This window comes from Rhododendron vialii, chromosome 6a (genome assembly GCF_030253575.1).
Source record: "Rhododendron vialii isolate Sample 1 chromosome 6a, ASM3025357v1".
NCBI classification, from domain to species: Eukaryota; Viridiplantae; Streptophyta; class Magnoliopsida; order Ericales; family Ericaceae; genus Rhododendron; species Rhododendron vialii.
This window is the reverse complement of record NC_080562.1, coordinates 30,599,556-30,621,809: the sequence shown is the minus strand read 5'-3', so window position 1 is coordinate 30,621,809 and position 22,254 is coordinate 30,599,556. Positions and strand designations below refer to the sequence as shown.

Below are 22,254 nucleotides of genomic sequence, written 5' to 3'. Positions count from 1 at the left end.
AATAGAAGGCCATGTCTACATTCGATCTTTTAATTGAAGTCTTTTGATTCCCTTTGTGTTCATTGGGTCTTTTGGTTTCTTCCAGTTGTCTCCATCTAGGGTTTGCTCTTCCTGAACACTTGGCGCAGACATCCTTTGTTTTTCTAAGTTCTTCTTTTTCTCATGGCTTCTCTATGATCTAGGAGTCAGTGGCTATGACCATCCAATAACCAGGGCTACCCAAGGTCTAGCCTTTTTTTTTTTTTTTTTTGTAAGTAATAAATCTTATTGAAAAGGCATCAAGGGGATGCTACCCATTTACAAAGGAGAGCGAGGAACAAAAAGAAATGGCCAAAAAATTAAAAGACCTTTACACCGCTCTAAATTCCGAAGTATCTAACATGTTGAAGATTTGATCCAGTGTAGGGGGATCAAATCCATAGCTTCTGCCGTCTTCTAACTACTCTAGTCCCATACCGTTCTTGAATAAGCTCCACCACCATCGCAGGGAAAACCCACGACATACCCCCTGAACTAGAACCGCCGCATTCCAAAGGCCTAGCCTAACCAAATTAAGCTAAATATGTAACTTAAGATTGGTAAAGCATCCAAAATGATATTAGTTGAACCAGAGAGACCCGAATTCCAACAGGTCTCATAAAATCTTAGGTACCATCTAATTAGGTACTATATGAACATGTCCAGCTAAACCCTTTCGATTTCTCGATAAAGAGAAAGATGAGCAACAATGGTTCGAATATATAGAAAGAATTTCTTTTTTTTTATATTTATTGTTATTCGATAGTGCCCTAAATCTCATACTCCCTCCGTCCCACTTTGTTGTGCATGTTTCCTTTTTTGCACCTCACAAAAAAATGTCTATATCTCACAATCTACAATATTTTTTATGATTTCAAAAACTTTGTTTAAAAGAATTAATTGAGATCTATCAAACAAGATCCATATTGAATATATAAAATATTATAAATTAAGAGATATAGACAATTTTTTGAGGCATCCAAAAAAGGAAACGGGCACAATAAAGTGGGATGGAGGGAGTAATAAGTACCCAAAGATTCATAGTGAACCCATATTGTATAATAATATTGTAATGAATTTTGCTGACTTACTTGATCTGCATTACATATAGCTTCCTTGTTCGTAGACAAAGCGAATTTGGAACAGTCCAGTGATTCAATGTATGCCCATTCTTCTATATCCATTCTCAATCATTATTGGTTCAACCTCATAGCCTGATTATTCTATTTCTAAGCTCGTTTTTCGTTCAGCTCTTTTGGACTAAATTAAGCTAAAATATGTAACTTAAGATGGTGAAGCATCCAAAATGAAACCAAATGAGAGTGTAAGTTCAGAGTTCGTTAGACAAGACAGATCGCTGTATCTTGGAAGTGTTTAAAAATCTTTATTGTGAAGTATGCTGATGTTGTGCTCTGATTGTGGTGCAGCTTGATATAGAGAATAATTCTGCTCAACAAGTTTGGCAAAAAGTGGAGTTTGTCTTTGGTAAGGGCTTTAGTCTCTGACCTTCCAAGGCATTAACCAGTGATTTATTTTTGTCATGCACAACATTCTCTCTGAGTTGTTTTTAAATAGTTTATTCTTCCCTTTTATGGTACCTGGCCATGTGAGACCCCCTTTATGCATAACTCTTTCTCTCTCTCTCTCTCTCTCTCTCTCTCTCTCTCTCTCTCTCTCGTTTCCACAAACAAAAAAAATTCTTTTGAAGCTATTGGTTTCTAAACATCAACCATTTATAGGACTGTAGTCGGAAGTTTTTAATTTCAAAATGAATCTCCTATCAAAATGGTTGGAGAATATTTGTAAATGCATTAGTTTTACGGACGTGCTTTAGTAAGCATAAACAAGATTTACCAAGTTTTATGGGCGTTGATATTGATTCTTCACTTACGTAATTTTTTTCATTTTTTTTGTTGGATAGAAATCAAGTTTTGATTATTAAAGTTCAAATTGCAATTTACCAATTTGATGATGATTTGTAAGGCGACGAAACAGGTGTTTAAAAATCTCAGGAGTCTTGTGACTTCATTGCCCTTTGGCATATATCATAATCCTTCCTAGTTGCAAATTATTGGCAATCTAAATGAAGACTTGTTATATGGGTCCTAATCAGCTCCTCATTAGTCGTTCCTCCCACCTCAGGGTCAAATAACTTGGAGTCTTATCATCTATGCCGAAATAACGACTTGCTTTCCATAAACTATATTTGGAAAATATTTGCGTTATGCATTTAAGGTTGTATTTTTGATTGGTGTGTATTTGTTACCATATTGTAAATTTTGCTTATTGTATGCTTAATTGTTTTATTGTATGTATTAATAGTTGATGAGTTGCATTTTGTTCTTCAGGGTGGTTATATGTTGTGGAAATGGCACTAAAAATCTATGCATATGGGTTTGAGAACTATTGGAGGGATGGTCAAAACCGTTTTGATTTCTTTATCACGTGGGTCATAGGTAAGTGCCAGCAGATATTTAATCCCATTAGAAATATCTGTTTTATGCCTTTCTATGACAATTTATACATATTTTGTTCTATATGAGAGAGATAAATGTACATCTCAAACTTGTGCATTTAAGTTATTAATATGGAAAATAGTGCTGCAGCAGCTAGTTTTGCAGGAATGATGTCATCATATGCGCTCTTGGATAACCTTTTTGCTGTTAGCCTATGGAACTGAAGTTGGGCTACCACTACTGCGTTCATTACTTGTTATATATTTTCGAAACAGCTCCATCCATCTTATATGATCAATCCGATGATCCTCATTCTTGAACATGTTCTTTCTTTGTTGATAGACTTGTCCCGTACAGCGTAGGTGGCATTATAGCTGTCAAACAGGACTTACATTTTAACTTACTACTTTCTAGGAGTTCTGTAGTAACATACTGCTCCTGCAGTACTTCTCCATTTCACTTATCCAGGTCATAGTCTATGGGTAATGCTCTCCTTAATTCCCTTGATATGGATGCAAGTAACTGCAAGTACAATGAATAAGATATGGCTATCGTAGGTGTTCCCATTTCCACAAAGTTTCAGGTTATGAATCTTATGATATTTAAAACATTTCTGCAAGTACAAGGTTATATTAAGGTAATCTGATGTTCAGAACACAAATAACAACAAAGTTTGGTCACATGCTTAAGGTTCTTTACATGTGTAACCATCTAAATGGAATGTTGCAGAAGCCGTCTTTTACCTCATAATAATGTTGGGAAAGAGCATCCTTATTCTCTGTGCATTAGAGGAAAAAATGTCGGTTCCTCAAAAAGAAGAAAAACAAAGGGGAACTATTTTGGGCATTCAACAAGCATTTATTTTGTGCACTTAAAGAACTATTACTTGATTATTGCTTTTTGAATTTCTTGTTAACTTACTCTATGCAATGGCTTGAATTTTCAGTGTAGCATTTACTGGCCCTTGCTTCAAGTGCTCTGTAGTATTTCCTTTCGCATTGTAACAGTATTTTCTATTTGTTGTTGGTTGGAAATCTTTGTTAATGGTATAAGGCTAAGGTACAATCTATGATCTTTCAGTTATCGGCGAAACAGCAACTTTCTTGTCCCCTGATGATTCCTCTTTTCTTTCAAACGGGGAATGGTAAGGACATACAAATGTTGGATTCTTTGCATATGATAAATCTTGTGGATGATTACATTTGCCTCTGCTTTCTGAAAGTTCCTTAGATGGTTTCTCTTTCTCTTTCTCTTGTTTAACATCGTGTAAGATTCAACCTCTTATGCATACACCAATCATGCGGCTATTTTGGTTTCATTGCTTTGGATCGTCTAATGTTCTCTAAATCTTCCAGCTTTCAGTTCTTTACAAATCACAATATAATAACATAGGTTGCCGGATGCAAAGTGATATTTTTGCATTGAACCTATCTAAAGAATCCAACAGAAAAATGAGGTGGAACAAATAAGTGGGATCTTAAATGTAAAAATTTAGGGGGGAATAGGGAAACAGAAACCTGGTTGAAGCTAACTTATAGAACATGGGTATTTTCTTTTTGAGAATTATAGTTTCTAGATTAAAGACATAAAGCCAGTAGTAGTACTGCACGATATACATCCCCACAAAGTGAATTGGACGTGGATATGATATCATAGGCTTCTATCTGCATTAAATACCATAGTGTAAAACTGAAACTAGCACATCTGACAAAGCTTACTGCTAACAACTTTTTGATATCAGTTCAGTTCCCTTACAGTTATGACAATCAACACCCAGAAGCTATTTTTTCTGGAGGAAGTGATAGATGCAAAAAAAAAAATCAAGTTTGTCACTGAGAATAGTGAATATATACCCTTTCCTCTCTGATGATAACTACCAAGTACCAAATCAAAGGGACCATTATGCCCGGCAAAGAAGCTATCCAAAGTAGATTAGAGATTTAAACTGGTACTCCCTCCGTTCCAATTTGTTAGTCCCGCTCCGGGATTCCAACTTTTTAAGGGAGTGTAATTATTACATGCACAGATTTTTAACTTTCCAATTTTGCCCCGCATTTTTGGATGGCTTTTGTACAATAAATTAGGCGGCAAAGTTGGCAGGGTAAAGTCCAGTTGAGGAATTCAAAATTGAATACAACTCTCTCTCTCTCTCTCTCTCTCACACACACACATTTTTGTTGTTTTTGAAGAAGGGGTAAAAATGAAAAGTTGAACCCTTTTTTGTGTTGACTTGTCAAATTGACCTTCAGTTTGGAACACCCAAAAAAGGAAAGGTGGACTATCAAATAGGAATGGAGGGAGTACTCGTTAAGTGGCTCAATCCTGGAGGAGAGGCATCATGAATTGAGAGACAATATCCATCTTTAAGTTCTGCTTGTGTAATGTGAATATAACCAATATACTTACTAGTTACTGCGCACAAGTTTATACATGATATAGATGTAGCCCTTTAACATGTACGTCCAGAAGCATATAGCCCGTTGTCTGCAATTGATATGGTACATAAACTTGATGAATCTTGAAACAAACCGCCGGAATGAATAATAGGACGAAGAAATGGGTAAATAAATGAGTCATGAGATGCTTGCATGAGCATCATAGAAAACCCCAACTTATATGGTGTAAATAGACTCATGGCATTTCATTAAGTTGTTTTCCTTGATTTCTTCTGATTTCTAGCAGCTTGTCTGGCACTAGATGTTACTTCCTAGAGCGATTAATCTCTTAATCACTTTGTCAATGTTATAATGCATATGTTATTCCTTCTCCACACTTTGCAGGATCCGTTATCTTATACTTGCAAGAATGTTACGATTTTTTAGGCTCCTGATGCATGTCCAACGTTACCGTGCCTTCTTAGCCACATTCTTGTCTCTCATACCAAGTTTAATGCCATACTTGGGGACCATATTTTGCGTCATGTGCATCTATTGCTCTCTTGGTGTACAGGTAAGTTGCCTGCACCTTCGTCGGTGTTGTTGTCTGGGGCCACTGCCTATATCTAATTCTCATGGTTTTTTGGCATCGTTCAAGTTAAAAATTAAAAATGGAGGTCATTCTTATTCTCCTAGTTTTAATATCTTATCATGTCCTAAGTTTTCGCTACATTTCCAACTATCCTACCATCTGATTGACTGGTGGTGTTTCCAGACTGATAATGTTAATCTATGTACTCTAGACATTGATGAGGATTTTTCCCTTTTACTTTACCAGAATCGGTGCAGCGCATTAAACTCTAGCTTTTTCTCCCTTATTTTCTGTGCAGATATTTGGTGGTATAGTCCATGCTGGGAACCCTAAACTTGACGGAACAGGCCTTGATGAGAATGAGTATCCTATGCCGTTCAGAAAGATTATTATATTTTTTATCAGTATTGTCTCTTATGTAATATTCGCTCCGTCCCTATTTTTTGGATTTTCATTTTGGGATGTCCCAAGGAATAGAATTTCTATTTTCCAAAATTATCTCTTACAAATGGCTTTAAATTATTCGAAAACAAGAATTAAGGGGCAAATAATGGCTTCCAGTATGAATTGGAATACAACTATTATATGTCTCCTTAAAAAGTCGTGAAAGGGACCAAGAATATGGGACAAAGTGAGTATTTGATATAAATATTTGGAGTATTTCAGCTTGACATATATTTTATAGAATGTTAACAAATTAACAGCTAGGTACGTAATCAAATACTTTATCTACATGAGCTGGCACTGTGTGTATCTGTATTCAGTTCACTTGCTAAAGTGCTTTCTCTGAGTGAATTTTCAACTTTGTGGCTCAGTTTTCTTGACAAAATAGCTACCTACTTTTCAATTTCAATGACTACCCAAATGGGATGGTAACACTATTCAACTTACTAGTGATGAATGATTGGCAAGTATGGATGCAGGTACGATTAGTATGTCATGACGATGGCCTATTTTTTTCTCTTCATTTACCCAATGTCCATATGACTGGAGAATGCACCAATGTTTCTTAGCTGTTTACTTCCGCTGTCCATGACAATTTTTTACCTAGTTAACTAGTGATAAAAAGGCCATTTTTGGTCTCTTCTTTGTATCCCAGATCTTCATTAGCAACCATAGATTTTGGCAGACATAGTAGGTACAAAGTAGGTAGGGTCCCCCCTCCCCCCGAATATAATAATAATAAAACAAATTTGAGCTGAGAGGGAATTAAACTTGTCACTCATGGTCAACTTAATCTGTAAATTTACGTTGCTGAAGAATACAGCCTCAGATGGAGATGAATCAAAGACAGAAAAATACTATAGTCATCAATGTAGTTGGTAGAAAAGGTTTGTCTGAATTGTGTTGAGGTATATGAATACTAATGCAGCTTAGTTGGTGGGGATTTACATTGTGTCAGTGACTAGATTTGCCTTGCTATCTTGAATATGAAATTTATCATGCATAAGAAGAGCTAACAATCATGAAGATCAAAAGACAGAATAGATAATTCGGAGATGGTTGCCTTCTTAGAAAACCTAGCTGTTCTTTGAGGAGTGAATGAAGGACTAGAAACATAAACTGGGAACTGAGGCGGGGATTACTGCTTGTGAAAGACAGGATATAGGGTAGAAGACGTGTTGCTTTAACTCAAGACCAGACTTTTTGTAGAGTTTATCTGTGGAGCAGGATGTGTGTTGCATCACCCGGGTAGCGAGGGTTGGAAGTTAGGCATACTATTCCTAGGTTATGGGGCAGAAACAATGGTTGAATTGCATTAGATTTGTATGTGCTATAGAAGTTCAGCCACACAAAGACTATGACGTCTTGTAGGCAGTTTCTCAATTTGTCTGGAACAGGAAGCAACAACCAAAGAGCATTTTTATCTGGTTCCGTTTCTATGATTTTTAAGGCCTTTTCTTTTTGTTGGATCATCTTTTTCCCTTGCTGCTGTGCTGCCGTAAATATAGCATTGGTTAATAAAGCCTTCTATTAGTTTGGAATCACTGATACTCTTCTTGTATTACTTTTCAGAGTTACACAGACTTGACTGGAACTTCTTGGACATATATGTACTTCATTAGTTTCTATCTAATAGCGGTGCTGCTGCTTCTGAGCTTGGTAAGCTTCAGACTGTGCTTCTTACGCATTTGATCGGTTGATCCTTTTTCGTGAGCTTTAGGTGTCCACACAAATATAGTTCTTCCAAAGCCAGATACTTCGAAATCTCAATTTTGAGGCCATACTATTAGGAATCCATTAAGACATGGACACAAGCTTTGGAGTTAAAGAAATGACCGAAGCAAAGAGGATTATAAGAAGCATCGAGTTGAGGAATAAGTTGAGAAAAATCAAACTGAAAAAGTGATTATGCTCAACCCTTTGGTTGTCTTTAAGCTTAACCAGGATAGCCATATATCTCCAATGGCATGAACTGTGAACATATATACAAATAAATTTTTCATCCATAAAGTTAGCACACAAAGTAGACCAAACCAAACCAAGCCTTGTTCCCAGTCAACTTGGGTCAGCTACATGATCCTTTCCACCGTTCTGTTCTGTCCAGGGCTATACATTTATTTGATCCAGTAATTTCATAAGGAATGCGAAGTACTAAAATATATTTAGCTATGGTAGGTTTTAAAATAGTTAGCTTTGCTTTTCTTGCATATTCAAATCATGTAAGCAGAACTTCAATTCCAGGTAAAAAGATTGAGTTTTCCCATGTCAAATTACTGCCTCAGAATGATTTAATTTGAATTTTAAAGACCTTTCAGTTCAGATGGGAGACTTCTTCTAATGGAGGACCTAGCATTTGATTTAGGGTACCTCTTCAGTTATGACAGACCTTTGATGCATGTCCATGTCGCTGCTATTCAACTATTTTGTGTTTGCATGCAATATCTGTGAATTCTTCGGTTGTCAATTTCCAAAGGATAATGATGACAAATATTTTAATGGAATTTCAGGTCGTAGCATTTGTATTAGAGGCTTTCTTTGCTGAAATGGAGCTTGAAACTTCAGAGAAATGTGAAGACCCGGAGCAGGTTAGTACTTCCTATAGTGACCTAAAATTAGATAAGAGAAAGCAAAAGAAAATGAAAAGAAACACATTGATTAACAACGAACATGTCATAAGGTCAGAAGTGGAAATCGAAGTTTCTGGCCTTTTGTACAAGAAATCATGGAAATGATATGTCATCCAGTCTGTGTTTTACTTATTCCTCCTTGATTTGTCCCAATGGTATTCGTGAAATCTATTGCTTCCATCAGAAAATTTTGAAGGCCATAATAGTTGAAAATATAGCTGTTTCGCACCTGCTCTAGAATCGGTAATTCCTTAACCTGCAGTCAAGTGTCAAAGGAAAACTGTCGCTGTTCCCTTGGGCTGATTTGTGGTTATTAGGAGTTCATTGTGCAGACTTGTAATTTAGAGATTTTCCATACACTGTCAATAGGAATTGTCTTGAATCTTCAGTACTTGGCATCTTCCCCCATCTATCAGCCAATTTTTGTTGTAAACACTGAAAGAAGTTGCAATAAGTGGTCCTGTATTTGCTAGATTTTTCTGGATTATCACATCACAATGATATAGCTTTCCCACTGACACAAACAGTAATGCAGCAGGCTTTGTGTTATTAGCAATGCTCACTGTTTTCCAGTGCCAACCTGAATTTGTTGGGATGAGACCAGGCATTTTGGTTCTCAAACCAATTGTATGCTTTGCTTGTGGTACTCATATGTATAATGGTAGGTTTGTTTAAAACATATTGCAAGCCGAACTATCTGGCATATGAATTATACATATGGTAAATACCCAGATGTGGAGTTCTACCTAAATTAGGAAACGTATGTAATATCACTGCATTCTCGATGCAGGAAGGGGGAGGAAAGTCAAGGCGACGTTATATCGGGTAAGTGTTGCAGAAGTTTCCATTTTTGTAGCATAGACTTGGTTTCTCTTAAAAGTAATCATTGTTGATGGAACTGTGCATGGTGCAGGCCAAAATCAAGTAGTGAGAGAGTTGATGCTCTCCTCCACCATATGTTAAGCTCTGAGCTGGTTGAAACGGAGAGAGCCGTTCCATAAATTTATGCATCTCCGTACAGGTAATATCTGGGATTCGTTTAAGAAAATATCTTCTTCCACTCAAAAGCCTTGCCAGGGTTTGGATGACAACGATAAGAATCTGTGCCTCATGCTGCATCATATTTACACACTGGGGCAGTATATAAAACTATATTAGCCCTGATCAAGGCTTAGTTAGTCAAGTCGATCTTTATTTGAAGTCAAAAGTCTAAATATTCATCTGGTTGATTCACCAATTAGATGAATGCCAGAATCGTTTGCCAGTTCTAGTTGTGCTAGTGTTTTATTTATGATCACTTACCGTCAACCCTTTATATACCCTATTGTCTGCCATCTGAGTAAAAACTATAAACTTCATTCTGCAAGCAAGATCTACCGTAATAGTCTAAAGTAGACTCCTATACAAAGGTAATTTCTACCAAGTTTGATGTTCGTTTGTTATAGTTTGTAGCTGCTTGCACTTCCAGATCCTTGTAAAGTACAATTTCTTCCCTGGGACAATTGCTGCTGAACTGCCGTAGGCCCATTAAACAGAAAAAGGCTGAAGAGATGCCTTGATAAAATGCTTGTTACAATTGCTGGTGAATTAAGTTTCCTCCATATGGCCATTCACAAGTTGTGAATAGCCATATGGCCTTTTAAGTTGGATAACCGTTCAGATGCACACCGAATCCTGTAACTGATTCCTATTTGAATATCTCAACAGGCGTTCGGGAAGTAGAGAAGCAAGATGGATTGAGAAAGTATGTTCGCTAACTTTGTGTTCCTATATTGCCGTGTGAATACAAAAACACTTTTTGGATGACACTCCCGGAGTCTATTGAGTGTGTCTGAAGCTTGAATCATCATCCATCTTGGCTTTTGGCATACCAGGGTGTTATGATTCGTCATCTTTTTTGTCTTTTTGCGTACAAATTCAATGAAATGAACGGCACTCTACCATTTCTCTCTCCATCTTATCCCCACATACTTTTGTTCCGTCTTTTTTTTTCTTGTATTTTTCTCCTGCTGTCTAAACCAGTGTTTTTCCTTTCTGTTGCATTTGATTGCTGAGCTCAGTATTGCCGTTACATTTTGGGTTGTCAAATATGTATGATCTTTAAGCAGTTGCAATCGAATGTGGATAAGAATACCTCTCTGTGGTGAATGAATTGTGGATTCTTGTCTTACTCTATTTATTACGTCAATTAAGCCCATTATTGCCTGTTTTGAGAAGAGTTTTGCATCTGTTAAAAAAGGGAGGTGGATGTGTTTTAGCTGACGTTAGAGGTTTATCTTCGGCACCATATAGGGAGATCCCCACCCACAAGCTTCTTTGTTTTGTTTCACTACTTGTCCCTTTGTATTTGTTCTTTACATTTTCTGTTTGTGGCCTTTATTGCATGTCCATTTTTGTAAGTAAGCCTCCCCCAGGGAGAATCCGACAGGCCTCCATATATAGTCTTGCATTTTGAGAAAACAAATTGCCTAACCATACCCACAAAAAAAACTAGAGAGAGAGAGATGAGGAGCATGAAAGGTGAAGTTGTGTTGAACATTCCTGCAGAGAAAGCATGGGAGATGTATATGGACGATGGGATAATCAGCAAAATAAACCCGGAAATGCTGGCTGCTGCCGAGTACCTTCAGGGAGATGGCAGCCCAGAAAGTGTCAGGCTTTTCAAGCTTGGCCCGGGTTAAACTCTCTCTCTCTCTCTCTCTCTCTCTCTCTCACACACACACGCACACGCACAGCACAGCACAGAGCACAGCACACGCAAAATATATACCCGCCACTGGATGGAACTGTTTTCTAATTTCTAGGACCGAGGCTAGGGATTTTGGGTTTTCCCTTTTTTTTGAAAGCAAAGAGTCTGTTGGAAACAGCAGAAAGTGGTTTCCAAATCCTGATTTACCTTATAAATTGGAACGATGGAATTTTAAAACTTCTCTATGGTTTTGGCTTTTGGAAACCAAAAATGAAAAAGAAAGCAAAGAGGAAGAAAACGAAGACAATACACAACCTACCCAGTATCCAATACCAAAGTTTTGCCACTCAAGCTTAGAGAAACTGCGCATGTTTTCACCTTCTAGCTTCTGAAACTGCATGTTCAATAACCTCTTTCAGCTGATGGAGCACTTGATTGGAACAACACTCCATCTCTGAACCTACCAGCCTAATGAATTAGTAGTTTCCAAGGTTATTTTCTGAAACTCTCCTGACATACTCTGCTTTTATGCAGCCGTAAGCGACTATGTCAAAGAATCCACCCAAAAGATTGAGAAAGTGGAGACGGGGCGTCGCGTGACATACAGTGTCATCAGAGGTGACCTGAAAGAGATGTATGATCCATACAAGGTCACTTTCTCATTTATTCCGGTTGAGGGAAAAGAACGGGAGAAATGTAAAGCTGAATGGAAAGTGGAGTTTGAGCCGCTCACGGCCACCACACCACCGCCAGAGAAGGCAAGGGATGCCGCCCTTGGATTCCTCAAGTCCTTCGAGAACTTCCAGCTTGGCTACTAGTTGGTTTTGAGCCAGTCATGCAGTATAAAATATGCTCAAAACTCAGAACCTAGATATAATAAAATGCTTAAAGCTATATACAATAATGAGTATCTATGCAGATACCTGTCTCGATATGTTCTGCGTCTGTTACCTGTGGGACTTTATACTTATCATATTTTAATATAATGTGTTATCTTTTAGTTCACTTTAGATTCTCTAATCCGACCAAAAAAAGTTCGATTCTGTTCTCTTATCAACCTCTGCTAGTTGTTAACTCCATATATGTTACACTAATCTCAAGTTGCTGCTCTATTTGTGACTATACGCATATATGATTCGTCCCTTAAACGTTTGGGTACAATTCATCAATAGTAACATGCACACCTACACACACACACAGAGAGAGAGAGAGAGAGAGAGAGAGAGAGAGAGCAACTATGAGGTGGCAATCCCTGTTAGCACTGCGAATCTAACAAGTACCAAGGGTGGAGAAGGCATCAAAGCATATCTCAACGAGTTTTACAAAATGATCTGCGCAACTCACATCAGTGGCCCACAATGCCTGCACGACACTGCATTACGGAAGGGGTGCACGACACCCATCCGTTCCCCTATATATTATTGACACACTCATCTGGATACTTTAATTCTAAAATGCCCCATGGGAACGCTCAGAGGCTCAAGGCTGCAATCCCCCGAAATAATGACTGAAGTTACCTATAAAAACATAAGTGCGAGAATTACAGTAGCAGCTAAACGGAACAGACGCAACAAGTCACTTCCAGGTATTCATTTGTCAGTATTTTTTTTTATAACATAGTGACAATACCAACTTACGCACATCTCAACTAATTCAAGTCAAGGTCCGTCACTAAAAGACATTGCTAAAGTACATTAAATCTTAGGGCAACAATATCAGTCTTCATCCAAACAAATTCATCAAAAACTTACAAAAGCTAAGAAAAAAAATTGATATAACGGGCATTCACTCAAAGGGAAGGATGGCATTAGAGGGCATGAACAAGAAAGGTAGATTAATTTTCAATTAGAGATGTGATGCATTGTAACTAAAACTATCCCACCTTACATACACCAATTTGGGTTCCAAAAGATAATCAATCCTCTGTACTGGTATCTGTGCACTGTCATTGAAAACCCATATATATAAGCATGAAAAGGCAGCTAAAAGGCCTAAACTGCCGCATATTTGCCCCAACTTCAGTCTCGACAGAAATCAGGATTGGATCCGGAACTGTTCGCAGTCCTCCGACCCATTTTTCATGAAGTTATTGACTAGACCATTCATCATTCTAGCTACTGCTGCCTTGAAATCAGGTCTGTTTGTTAGTGCAGTATTAGAATGGGGGACTCCTTTGTCGAAAGATCCTACTTCAGCACCCTCCATGTAAGCTTTACATGCAGACAGAATGTCATGTGCACGAACACGAAAATGACCAGCAACAAAGTCCTCAAAATACTGCACATAAAAAAAGATTAACCTAATATCACAAACTCAACACCAAGAGAGCATCTCCAGAAAGAACAAAGTGAGCAATAAACGGAGAGACAAGTACTCTGGTCAAATTTGGCCACTCGAATCAACTTACAAGATTGGCAAAGGTTGTGGATTCAACCAGTTATTGCAAAGGAGACGTGGAAAACACTACAATTCACCTAGGGTTCCAGACACTTTCCATTCAGAAATTTCCATGGTTACAACTTAACAATATAGTATAATTACACTAAACAATCATACTGAACAAAAAAATTACTCAGTGCAATCTGCTTGGAGTAATCTTCAAGCTTCTGGTCCTAAAGTTGAATGGTATCAAGTTGTTTGGTTCACGCATCATGTTCCCAGGTGGTCTGTCATTCAATGGATGATTATTCTGGGCCGACTTCAAACTAGGGACAGATTATGCTAGTGGGGGATTACTTCTGATCCCTATTGTTCTCTCTGTTGTAATGGGCTTGAGTCTCATTTGCACTTATTCTTTGGCTGCTCCTTCTCTTCTTTTACTTGGTCGTATTTTCTGGTGAAGAATGGGATTCCTCGGCAGGTTCTTGATCTATCGGAGGAGGTGAAATGGGCTGGTATCCATAGAGGTGGTATCTCTCTTCAACACTTGCTTTTTAATTGTCTTTATCATATCTGGAGAGAGAGGAAAGCTAGGATCTTCCAAGGGACTGGCTCCTCTGAACATCAGTTGGTGGCCAGGATTGAGAATGATGTCAGATCCATGCTTAGTTCTTGGAGAGCGGTTAGGAAATCTGATACTAATAGGCTTGTTTGTTCCTCCTGGGCTATCGGAAACCAGGTGTTTAGCTCTAGGAGTTAATTCTGCTTTTGTTTCTTATGCTTTGTTTTGCTTTGTAATGGGAGTTTGTTGTTGGTTCTTTTTTCTTGGAGAGCGGTTAGGAAATCTGATACTAATAGGCTTATTTGTTCCTCCTGGGCTATCGGAAACCAGGTGTTTAGCCCTAGGAGTTAATGCTGCTTTTGTTTCTTATGCATTGTTTTGCTTTGTAATGGGAGTTTGTTGTTGGTTCTTGTTTCTGGGGTACGCCGCTTTGCACCTGTAATGGTTGGTTTTGTGCTATAAAATCTTTTAAAAAAAACAAGGCAACGGGAAAAGTTTATGGATCTGAAGGTCCAGATTCAATTGTTTTTCGTTACTTTTCTTTTTGCTCCACAAATCCGTCCCTAAAATCCGTCATCCAGATACAGCCTAATGCACAGGGTTTATTGAGAAACAAGTTATAGCTCTTCTACATGATGAGCTCCCTCATGTAAATCAACACACAAAATAAAGGACTCATAAAATCTCCCTTAAAACCAAACATGGATGCATGAAGACAACAGTGATGTACAAAGAGAGCTCATTCTAGTCAATTCAAACAATAGTAGTTTGATTTATTGAAAGTTTTGATAGTAGTGTATCATATATGTTTTCATGGCTTTCCTACCGAAAAACCCAACACACACTCTTGTTCTTGGTCTCCCTGATCCACCAAGTTTCAGTAAGTGACAAGCTCAACTGCGTATTACTCAAAACTAATGCAACTTGCACTGAGTTGCCTAATGAAATTTTGCTTCAGCCACCCCACTGGGTAATTCATAAACCTCATATGCTGGAATTGTGCTTCAGCTTAGTGGGAATATTAGATAGTGCTATAAGTTTTACCCCTTGTGGTAATAAACACATGAGGTGCGTGACCATCATCTCAGTTGTCCAATGAACGGAGGTTAAAGATAGCTGATTGCAGACTACCTCCATTTTTTATTGGAAAGAACATTGGCATCTCTCAGCTTGCAATAATAATAAAAAAAAAAGCTCTACTTTAAGCCTGAACCTAGTGAGCACAAGCAATCATCCTATTCAGGTTCAGTTACCAAGAAGCCAAGTTAGCTTTGCTATTAGCATCCTTGGCCACATATGTAATCAACAAGGCATCACTATCGTGAGCAACGAAGGAAAAAAAGAGTTCATACTATCGTGATAAACAAAGAAACAGAAATCTAGGCAAGGAAAACGATAGGTAAAAACAAAGGAACATTGATGAAAACAGTAATACTACCTTTGGGGGTCTCCTCAGAGTATACATCATTGTCTTCAAAGATAGAATAAACACATCCTCATTGTATGCCTTTGATCTAGTTTCTCCTTCTGCCCCAGTATACATACCCTCGTACCCAGGCTCATTAAAAAAGGGCCTTGGAACCAATATCAAAGCTTGTATAGAGACAAGGACTTGTAGCATGGTTGATGTCTTTGGCATCCACATCTCATTCTTGTCACCACTCCATGTGTTCAGTAAGCTGAGGCAGACTTTCCCACAATCATACAAATTTGGGTTTAATCGAAGTCCGCCAGAATAGTAATAAACCATCTGAGACAAACAAAGACATCTCCACGATTCAGAATGGGGTATAAAATACTTATCAAAACAAGGATATTGGCACCAAACTCATACCGGGGGTATATCAGGATAGGTAGGAGGGAAGAGAACATCAAAGACGAACAGACCGTCATGGTATGGGGTTCCTGCTGGTCCCACAATTACGGCTCTTAAAAGATCTACCCTTGTTTCATAAACTCTTACATATATAGTATCTGTGACAATGAAAAATGATCAGTCGGTACAATAGATGGTTTACAAAATTAGCTAGAGAAGGTCAAGAAAAGATAGGTATCCGAGACGAGGATAAACATATAAGCTGAATGCTTCTTTGGATATCATGCAAAGGATGATAACATATTGTGAACTACATCTGCAGTCAATTCGGAACAAAGAAGCTTGATCGGCTAGGGTGACCAAATATACTTCCAGATATACCAAACCCACAAACAACTAAATGAAATGCGTCAGCACTCACCAGGTAAGTCTTTCTCCAGGATTTTCCACTCATCCTGAATTCTCTTTGTCCAAGTCTTGGGAGGCTACCAAGGAAAAGAGCAGAAAAAGATTAGAAAAAAAATTCCTGAACGCACAAACCTGTGAAACAAGATGCAGGTTAAATTTACTATACTTACCTGCTGCCCTGAAAATCCCATACCGTTGAAGTGATGATCCGAAAAATCATCAACAGTGTCAAACTGTTTAAAACTTTGAAACTTTATCATAACTTCACTTTCTTTTTCCTCTTGCTCTTTTCCAGCAGAACTTGATTCCACAAGAACCATTGAACTGCTTGCAGCAGCAGTTTCATACTTACTAGCAGCAGGATCAAAAAATTTGAAGGATGAACCAACAGCGTCACTCAGGGACGAAGTACTAGTAGAAGCTGGGGTATTTGCACTTGGAGCAGGATCGTTCAACCAAGAAACCGATGCCTCTACCCCAGGAGGCAGATCCACGTTATCAAATTGGGCTTGCATACTCAGATAATCATCATCGTCATCCTCATACATATAATCATCATTATCATCTTCAAAATCACAAACTTCTTCACCTTCATCAACTGGATCATCAACGTCATTATCATTTTGATATGACGGATCTGAATTGGACCCATTAAGATTGTCTGAGTTAAGTGATTCAGATGTTGACCCCATTATAGTATTAGAGTTCTCAACATCCTTGGCCATGGCATCCTGGAAGAGACAGTGAGTAAATGTTTAATTAATCAAAGAGACCAATTAGGAATAATTAAGCAGCAGAAGAAGAGGAGAAGAAGGGGAGCAATCGGAACCGTAAAAGTTTGTCCACAATTCATGGTATGTGTATGGGAATATGTGGTGGATCTATGTTGTATTTCTTCCTCCTATTTTTCATTTTCAGATGATACCTAGGCCAACATCTATATCTATATTATAAAACAGAGCGGTCTTTTGTCTACCCATACAAACATGAGCACCCCTCCAACCGTCGGATCACACTTTCAATAAGTTACAGTCGTTGGATTGAATCATTGATTCCAACCTATTTCCCACACCTATCTACCCAGCGTTTTTCCTCTTCTCCATCGTGTTTCCCCTCTCTCTCTCTCTCTCTCTCTCTCTCTCTCTCTCTCTCTCTCTCTCTCTCTCTCTCTCTCCCCCCAAAAAAAAACCCCACTCTTCGGCGCACACAGAAGAAAAAAACAGCGCCCACAAAGAAATCATTTTGGTTCTCCCTCTTTGGTAAGACTCCTCTTCATGTCATGGCCTCTTGGTTTATACAGATATTTTTTTTTACGAAAGGCTAAAGCAATGGCTAAGGAAAAACAAAAGGGAACAATCGCGGATAAGGGAAAGAAAAAGCTAACAATCGTTGAGGGGAAAAGAAAATTCATGTCCAGTGGTATGACCTCTTACAGTTATTCTTTTTTTTATCATCTACAACAATTTTTTCCTTTCTATTGACTTTGCACATATAGGTTCAAGTTCTTCGAGAAAGAAACACTGGTGTTGTGATTCGCGATGAGCATGACATTATGCGCTTGCGTGAGGTAATACTACAAGCTCTTGATTTATACATTAAAAGTTTGGTATTAATTTTACTCTTTATTGTTGGAAAGGATAAACGAAAGGCTGAAGCAATGGCTATGGAAAAACAAAAACAAACAGTCGCGGATAAGGAACAGAAAAAGATAACCACTGCAGGGAAGGGAAAAGAAAATTCATGTCCAGCGGTATGACCTCTGATAGTTTTTTCTTTTCTTTTTTCCTTGGCACTTCAGAGACTTCTTTTTTTGTGGTACTTTTGAGACATTTCTAAAGACTATTGAATGAAATTAGGTGATTTCTATCCATCTTTTCCTTCACTTTTACGGTATGTTGGTTCTTCGTTCTAATTTTATGGGTTTTCTATTTTGATTTTTTGCAGCTATCATGATTATGAAGTTTGAACCATTAATATCATTCCACTGAGGGCAACACATAAGAAGTTAGTTTCTCTTTATAGTATAAGCTGCAAGCTGGGGTGTTTGGATTTTTTAAGTTCTAAATGGCCCAAACAAAAATTTGAGGATGGTAATTTTTTTTGATCTACAACTTTTATTATTTGTCTTTCAAAGATGCTCACTTTGTGTTTGTTAAAATGCATGTTTGACAGAGTAAAAATAGTGGGGAGTGAATTAATTATTTATGCCAACTTTTGTGTAGCTCTCTTAATTTTCGTTTTGGTTGACTTTGGATAGACTTTGTGGTCCGACACTGCAAGGACACGCGACACGTCGGGAACACATGGAGACATGTCTGGACACTCCACATGAGGTATCCTTTACCAGGGGATATGCTGGGGACACGACAAAGTGAATTTAAAAGTTCTTAAAAGCTTTACCAGGATAACATATGTATCTTAAAAAGTATTCCAATTGGGAGTTTATTTGTTGTGAACTTTGTTCCTCTTTCGTTTGAATGGTATTTTTTATCAAATCACTATAGACCAGCACATCCCTTTCCCCTAGGTAACAATGTGATCAAATCATTACAAGACCAGCACATTCCTTTCCCTCGCTCTCTCCCATATTGCCAAGCGTATGACCAAAACGTGTTACGCCGTGCCTTCAGGCACGGCCATGCACTAGTTGAATTATAAACCACAGTAATCTAAACAAATAAATATATCATTCTAAAACTAAAAAAAGGGGGCATTAAAACAGGGATAAAAGTCCGAAGCCAAATAAAGAGGTTGAACATTGGCCTAATAAGGCACAATAGATTAGTTTTTGATAACTTTTCGAGCAAATGTTAAATGAACATGACCTGTTTTTAACTCACACCCGTGTAGAACCCTCCAGAAGTCTTCAATCAGTGAAATAGATAAAAATGACTAAATGAAAGTCGCAGACGAATCTATGAATTACAATACTGCGTCTTAACTATTCAAACATTAAGATGATTATCATGTTCGAGGAGATGGTTGCATTGGCAGACCTCCTCGCAAAGGTTTTGTCCCAATATGTGTTCCATTTCCTTCCACTTTCTCTTTACAAATAACATACGGATATAACACGATATATATAAAACTATACTCATCTACACCGACATAGCACAAACTAAGGGCTACTAGTGCGGGACTGCGAGATGTTTGGGTCATGTACGTAGTGATAATACAAAGAAGATATATATGTATGTGCATATTTGCAGACCAATAAAACTGGTGGATTTTCACAATCTGAATTCCAGATAAAGAAGTCGTGTGATAGAATAACAATGATGTGTTGTTTGGTTGTTGTGGACCTATACTGGTATAATGTGGCCATGTGATGGTGCCGTAATTATGTATCAGGATGGTGGTGTGGTGGCCTTACCATGGTTTGGCCATGCAATGGTGCCATAGAGTAGGTGATTTGGTTGAAGGCGGGTGCACCGGTATCACAATTATGCAGTGTACGCCTGTAGGCGAATGAAATGATGGTGTCATCTAGTGATATTCAACGCACTGAGGGAGATGGAGAGGGCAAAAAATGATTTGAAGGGAAGAGAGGATAGAGAGAAGAAAGGTTTTTGGACAGAAGTGTGCTTCAAATACTTATCTCAAAGCAAAAGGAACAAACTCCAAGCTTCTTGTAGACACAACTAAATTAAGTTAACTCGGAAGCGTAACTTATGGTGCTTTAATTTCAGATTTGCTAAGGTGGGAGGGAGGGTGGCAACATGTAATACACCCCTCTCCGATCCCTACAAATGAAAAATAATGAATTCCTATGTAATAAGCAAAGATAGCCAAAAAGAAACTTCTATGGTTTCCAAAGCCTACAATGCACCCACACCAACTTAAAGCTAGTGCCACATTGTCTATGTAATCGTTTCTAAGCGCACAACCATTTTTATGGAGTACATGCTATGGAAGTAAACAAAACAAAATTGAATTTTTTAATAGTTCACCCACTAACCTCAGTACTACAATTTTCCTTCTTTTTTTCAGCTGGAGGGGAGGAGGTAAATATGACATCAAAGTAGATGGTCACAGGTGAAGGAAAAGATAATGGTTACAACATCTAAATCCAAACTTCGTTTCCAAATGATATCGATGAAATCTATCAGCATCTGAGTGTAAAAGTTGTCCTTTTGTTCCATGTTGGGAAATTGCAGAGAAATACCTCCTATATAAACATACACAAGCACCTATTCGATTCTCGTAAAGAGATAAATATTCTCCCAATAACTCTGAGTCTCTAACTAAATATACCTGAACAATTGGTCATGGCGAAGAATACTACTCAACCGTACATGTCCAAAGCCTAGTTGAAAAAACACACGTTTTAAAAACTCCCTACTGGACCACACACACATTACCAATGGGCAACACCATCCCTTGCAAATGACCATTCCTGCCTAAACCAACCAGGCTAGCCCAATGGCTAGAGCTCTTGCCCCTCCTAAGGAGATCCGGGATTCGGCTACCCTCCCCTCCCTGCGAGTAGACTTTCTTTCTCACCCTTTAAAATGGTACTCCCTCCATTCCAAAATGTTTGTCCGGCCCGCAAAATGAGGACTTAAAAATAATACACTTGTTTTCAAGAAAAAATTCATAGTTTTTTCATAAATTAAAATAACTCATGGTATCTAGTACACTTGTTTTGAAGTCCTCGTTTGTGGGCCGGGCAAACACTTTGGAATGGAGGTAGTACCACTATCTGCGGTTGTTCCATTTGTTGGCTCAGCGTATGCTTGCGACATGTGTTATTGGACTTTCTTACGTAGTTGAATGCAGATTTTGATGTAATTCCTAGGTGTCAAATTATCACCTAGCAAATTAACCAAAATAAAAGACTATACGTACCGGTAAAACATTGCGAACACATAAAAGTATATGCTCAATTGTACATACATAGAAAGACACAAAAATACATCAACAGTTTTACATACACATGCACGCGACCGTATCAATATATACACAACTAGAAACGTAACGACCAAGTCCAAACAAATTCGAACAGTTAAGGATCAGAACGATCTCAAACAATCAACAAATCAAGCTAAAATCGGTCGAATTCCGACGTCGCACTCAATCAATCACACGTCATTGGCATCAACAAACCGGTAAATCGACAAGGACACACTGTTTTAGGGCAAACAAAAAAATCAGGCCCATTTCAGTTAACAAAAAAATTACCTCATTGTGCTTAGCTTTCTTAGCGGCCAACGCTTCTCCGGAGTCGTGCGAAGCAAACTGTTCGATTTCTGTATCCATCGCGGAGGAGAAGAGTGTGATCGAAAATGAATTATGAGGAGTGGCGATATGTATGAGAGTGGAAGTGGTGTTTTGTAGAGAGAGAGAGACACTTGCCCCGAAAAGGAACAGAAATTATAGGATAGGAGGTTTTTAACTTTTAAGAGAGGGGAAAATTTCAAAATACCCCCATATTTTACACCTAATGTCTAATAGACTCCCAAACTTCAACAAATTTTAATTTTACTCCCAAAGTACGCATCCGTTATTCAATTAACATCACTGTTCTAAGGCTCCACAATCCATAGGGATCGTCGTTTTCTCCAGTGGTGGAGACCACAGACTGAAAAAAAGGTTCGGGGAAAGTTAGGATCCCTTTTTGGGAAGTAAAAAAAAGTCAAGTGAGAAAGTGTATGGCGTGAGAGTCATGTGCGTAATTTCTCTTCAAGTAAGTCATTTAAAAGTTCTCCTTCACCGTTGATGTCCATGTCACCATTTTTCGTTTTCAATTTGACAGAAGTGGACGGTGGGAGATTAATTGATTACTCCATCCGTTCCAATTTGTGAGTCCCTCTTTGGGAATCCAACTATTTTAGAAAACCTCATTATTGCATTGACAGATTTTTCAGTTCCCAATTTTTCCCTTAAGT

At 38.2% G+C, this 22,254-nt stretch overlaps 3 protein-coding genes and 1 long non-coding RNA gene across 6 annotated transcripts in view; 3 read left to right on the top strand and 1 right to left on the bottom strand.

The window, feature by feature from the left end:
- The window catches only part of LOC131330515 (two pore calcium channel protein 1B), a 29,846-nt gene extending 19,161 nt beyond the window's left edge, over positions 1-10,685 (top strand). For 2 of the 3 annotated variants that reach the window (XM_058364133.1, XM_058364136.1), the window contains 11 exons: positions 1,446-1,503; positions 2,367-2,474; positions 3,555-3,618; positions 5,255-5,423; positions 5,740-5,804; positions 6,274-6,364; positions 7,458-7,544; positions 8,393-8,470; positions 9,303-9,337; positions 9,426-9,533; positions 10,220-10,685. In XM_058364133.1, coding sequence (XP_058220116.1) covers positions 1,446-1,503; positions 2,367-2,474; positions 3,555-3,618; positions 5,255-5,423; positions 5,740-5,804; positions 6,274-6,364; positions 7,458-7,544; positions 8,393-8,470; positions 9,303-9,337; positions 9,426-9,513 — 843 coding nt within the window. In that variant the 3' untranslated portion in view covers positions 9,514-9,533; positions 10,220-10,685. Of the gene's footprint in view, positions 1-1,445; positions 1,504-2,366; positions 2,475-3,554; positions 3,619-5,254; positions 5,424-5,739; positions 5,805-6,273; positions 6,365-7,457; positions 7,545-8,392; positions 8,471-9,244; positions 9,278-9,302; positions 9,338-9,425; positions 9,534-10,219 lie in introns of those variants that run through there. The other variant, XM_058364134.1, reaches the window with a different exon arrangement.
- Positions 10,686-10,995: 310 nt separating this feature from the next.
- LOC131330517 (major strawberry allergen Fra a 1-E-like) lies at positions 10,996-12,206 on the top strand. Its single transcript, XM_058364138.1, has 2 exons — positions 10,996-11,188; positions 11,736-12,206. Exons 1-2 carry the CDS (start codon positions 11,017-11,019, stop codon positions 12,017-12,019), a joined length of 456 nt encoding a protein of 151 aa, XP_058220121.1. The 5' UTR covers positions 10,996-11,016; the 3' UTR covers positions 12,020-12,206.
- An 814-nt stretch (positions 12,207-13,020) lies between these two features.
- On the bottom strand, positions 13,021-21,730 carry LOC131330516 (probable ubiquitin-conjugating enzyme E2 25). Its single transcript, XM_058364137.1, has 6 exons — positions 21,548-21,730; positions 16,537-17,097; positions 16,380-16,443; positions 15,977-16,116; positions 15,581-15,892; positions 13,021-13,478 (listed from the first exon to the last, which is right to left on the bottom strand). Exons 1-6 carry the CDS (start codon positions 21,623-21,625, stop codon positions 13,236-13,238), a joined length of 1,398 nt encoding a protein of 465 aa, XP_058220120.1. The 5' UTR covers positions 21,626-21,730; the 3' UTR covers positions 13,021-13,235.
- On the top strand, positions 17,704-19,008 carry LOC131330518 (uncharacterized). The gene is made up of 4 exons (XR_009201134.1): positions 17,704-17,785; positions 17,862-17,933; positions 18,003-18,116; positions 18,624-19,008. It is a non-coding gene; the product is annotated as an uncharacterized LOC131330518 (long non-coding RNA).
- Positions 21,731-22,254: the final 524 nt, after the last annotated feature.

Excerpts from the sequence above, each read along its gene's own strand:
- LOC131330516 (XM_058364137.1), bottom strand. The coding sequence starts at position 21,625 with ATGGATACAGAAATCGAACAGTTTGCTTCGCACGACTCCGGAGAAGCG. Across the intron at positions 16,444-16,536 it reads TGGGATTTTCAGGGCAGCAG|CCTCCCAAGACTTGGACAAA; the intron begins GTAAGTATAGTA and ends TTTCCTTGGTAG. Across the intron at positions 16,117-16,379 it reads CCTGGAGAAAGACTTACCTG|ATACTATATATGTAAGAGTT; the intron begins GTGAGTGCTGAC and ends TCATTGTCACAG.
- LOC131330517 (XM_058364138.1), top strand. The coding sequence starts at position 11,017 with ATGAGGAGCATGAAAGGTGAAGTTGTGTTGAACATTCCTGCAGAGAAA. Across the intron at positions 11,189-11,735 it reads GCTTTTCAAGCTTGGCCCGG|CCGTAAGCGACTATGTCAAA; the intron begins GTTAAACTCTCT and ends GCTTTTATGCAG.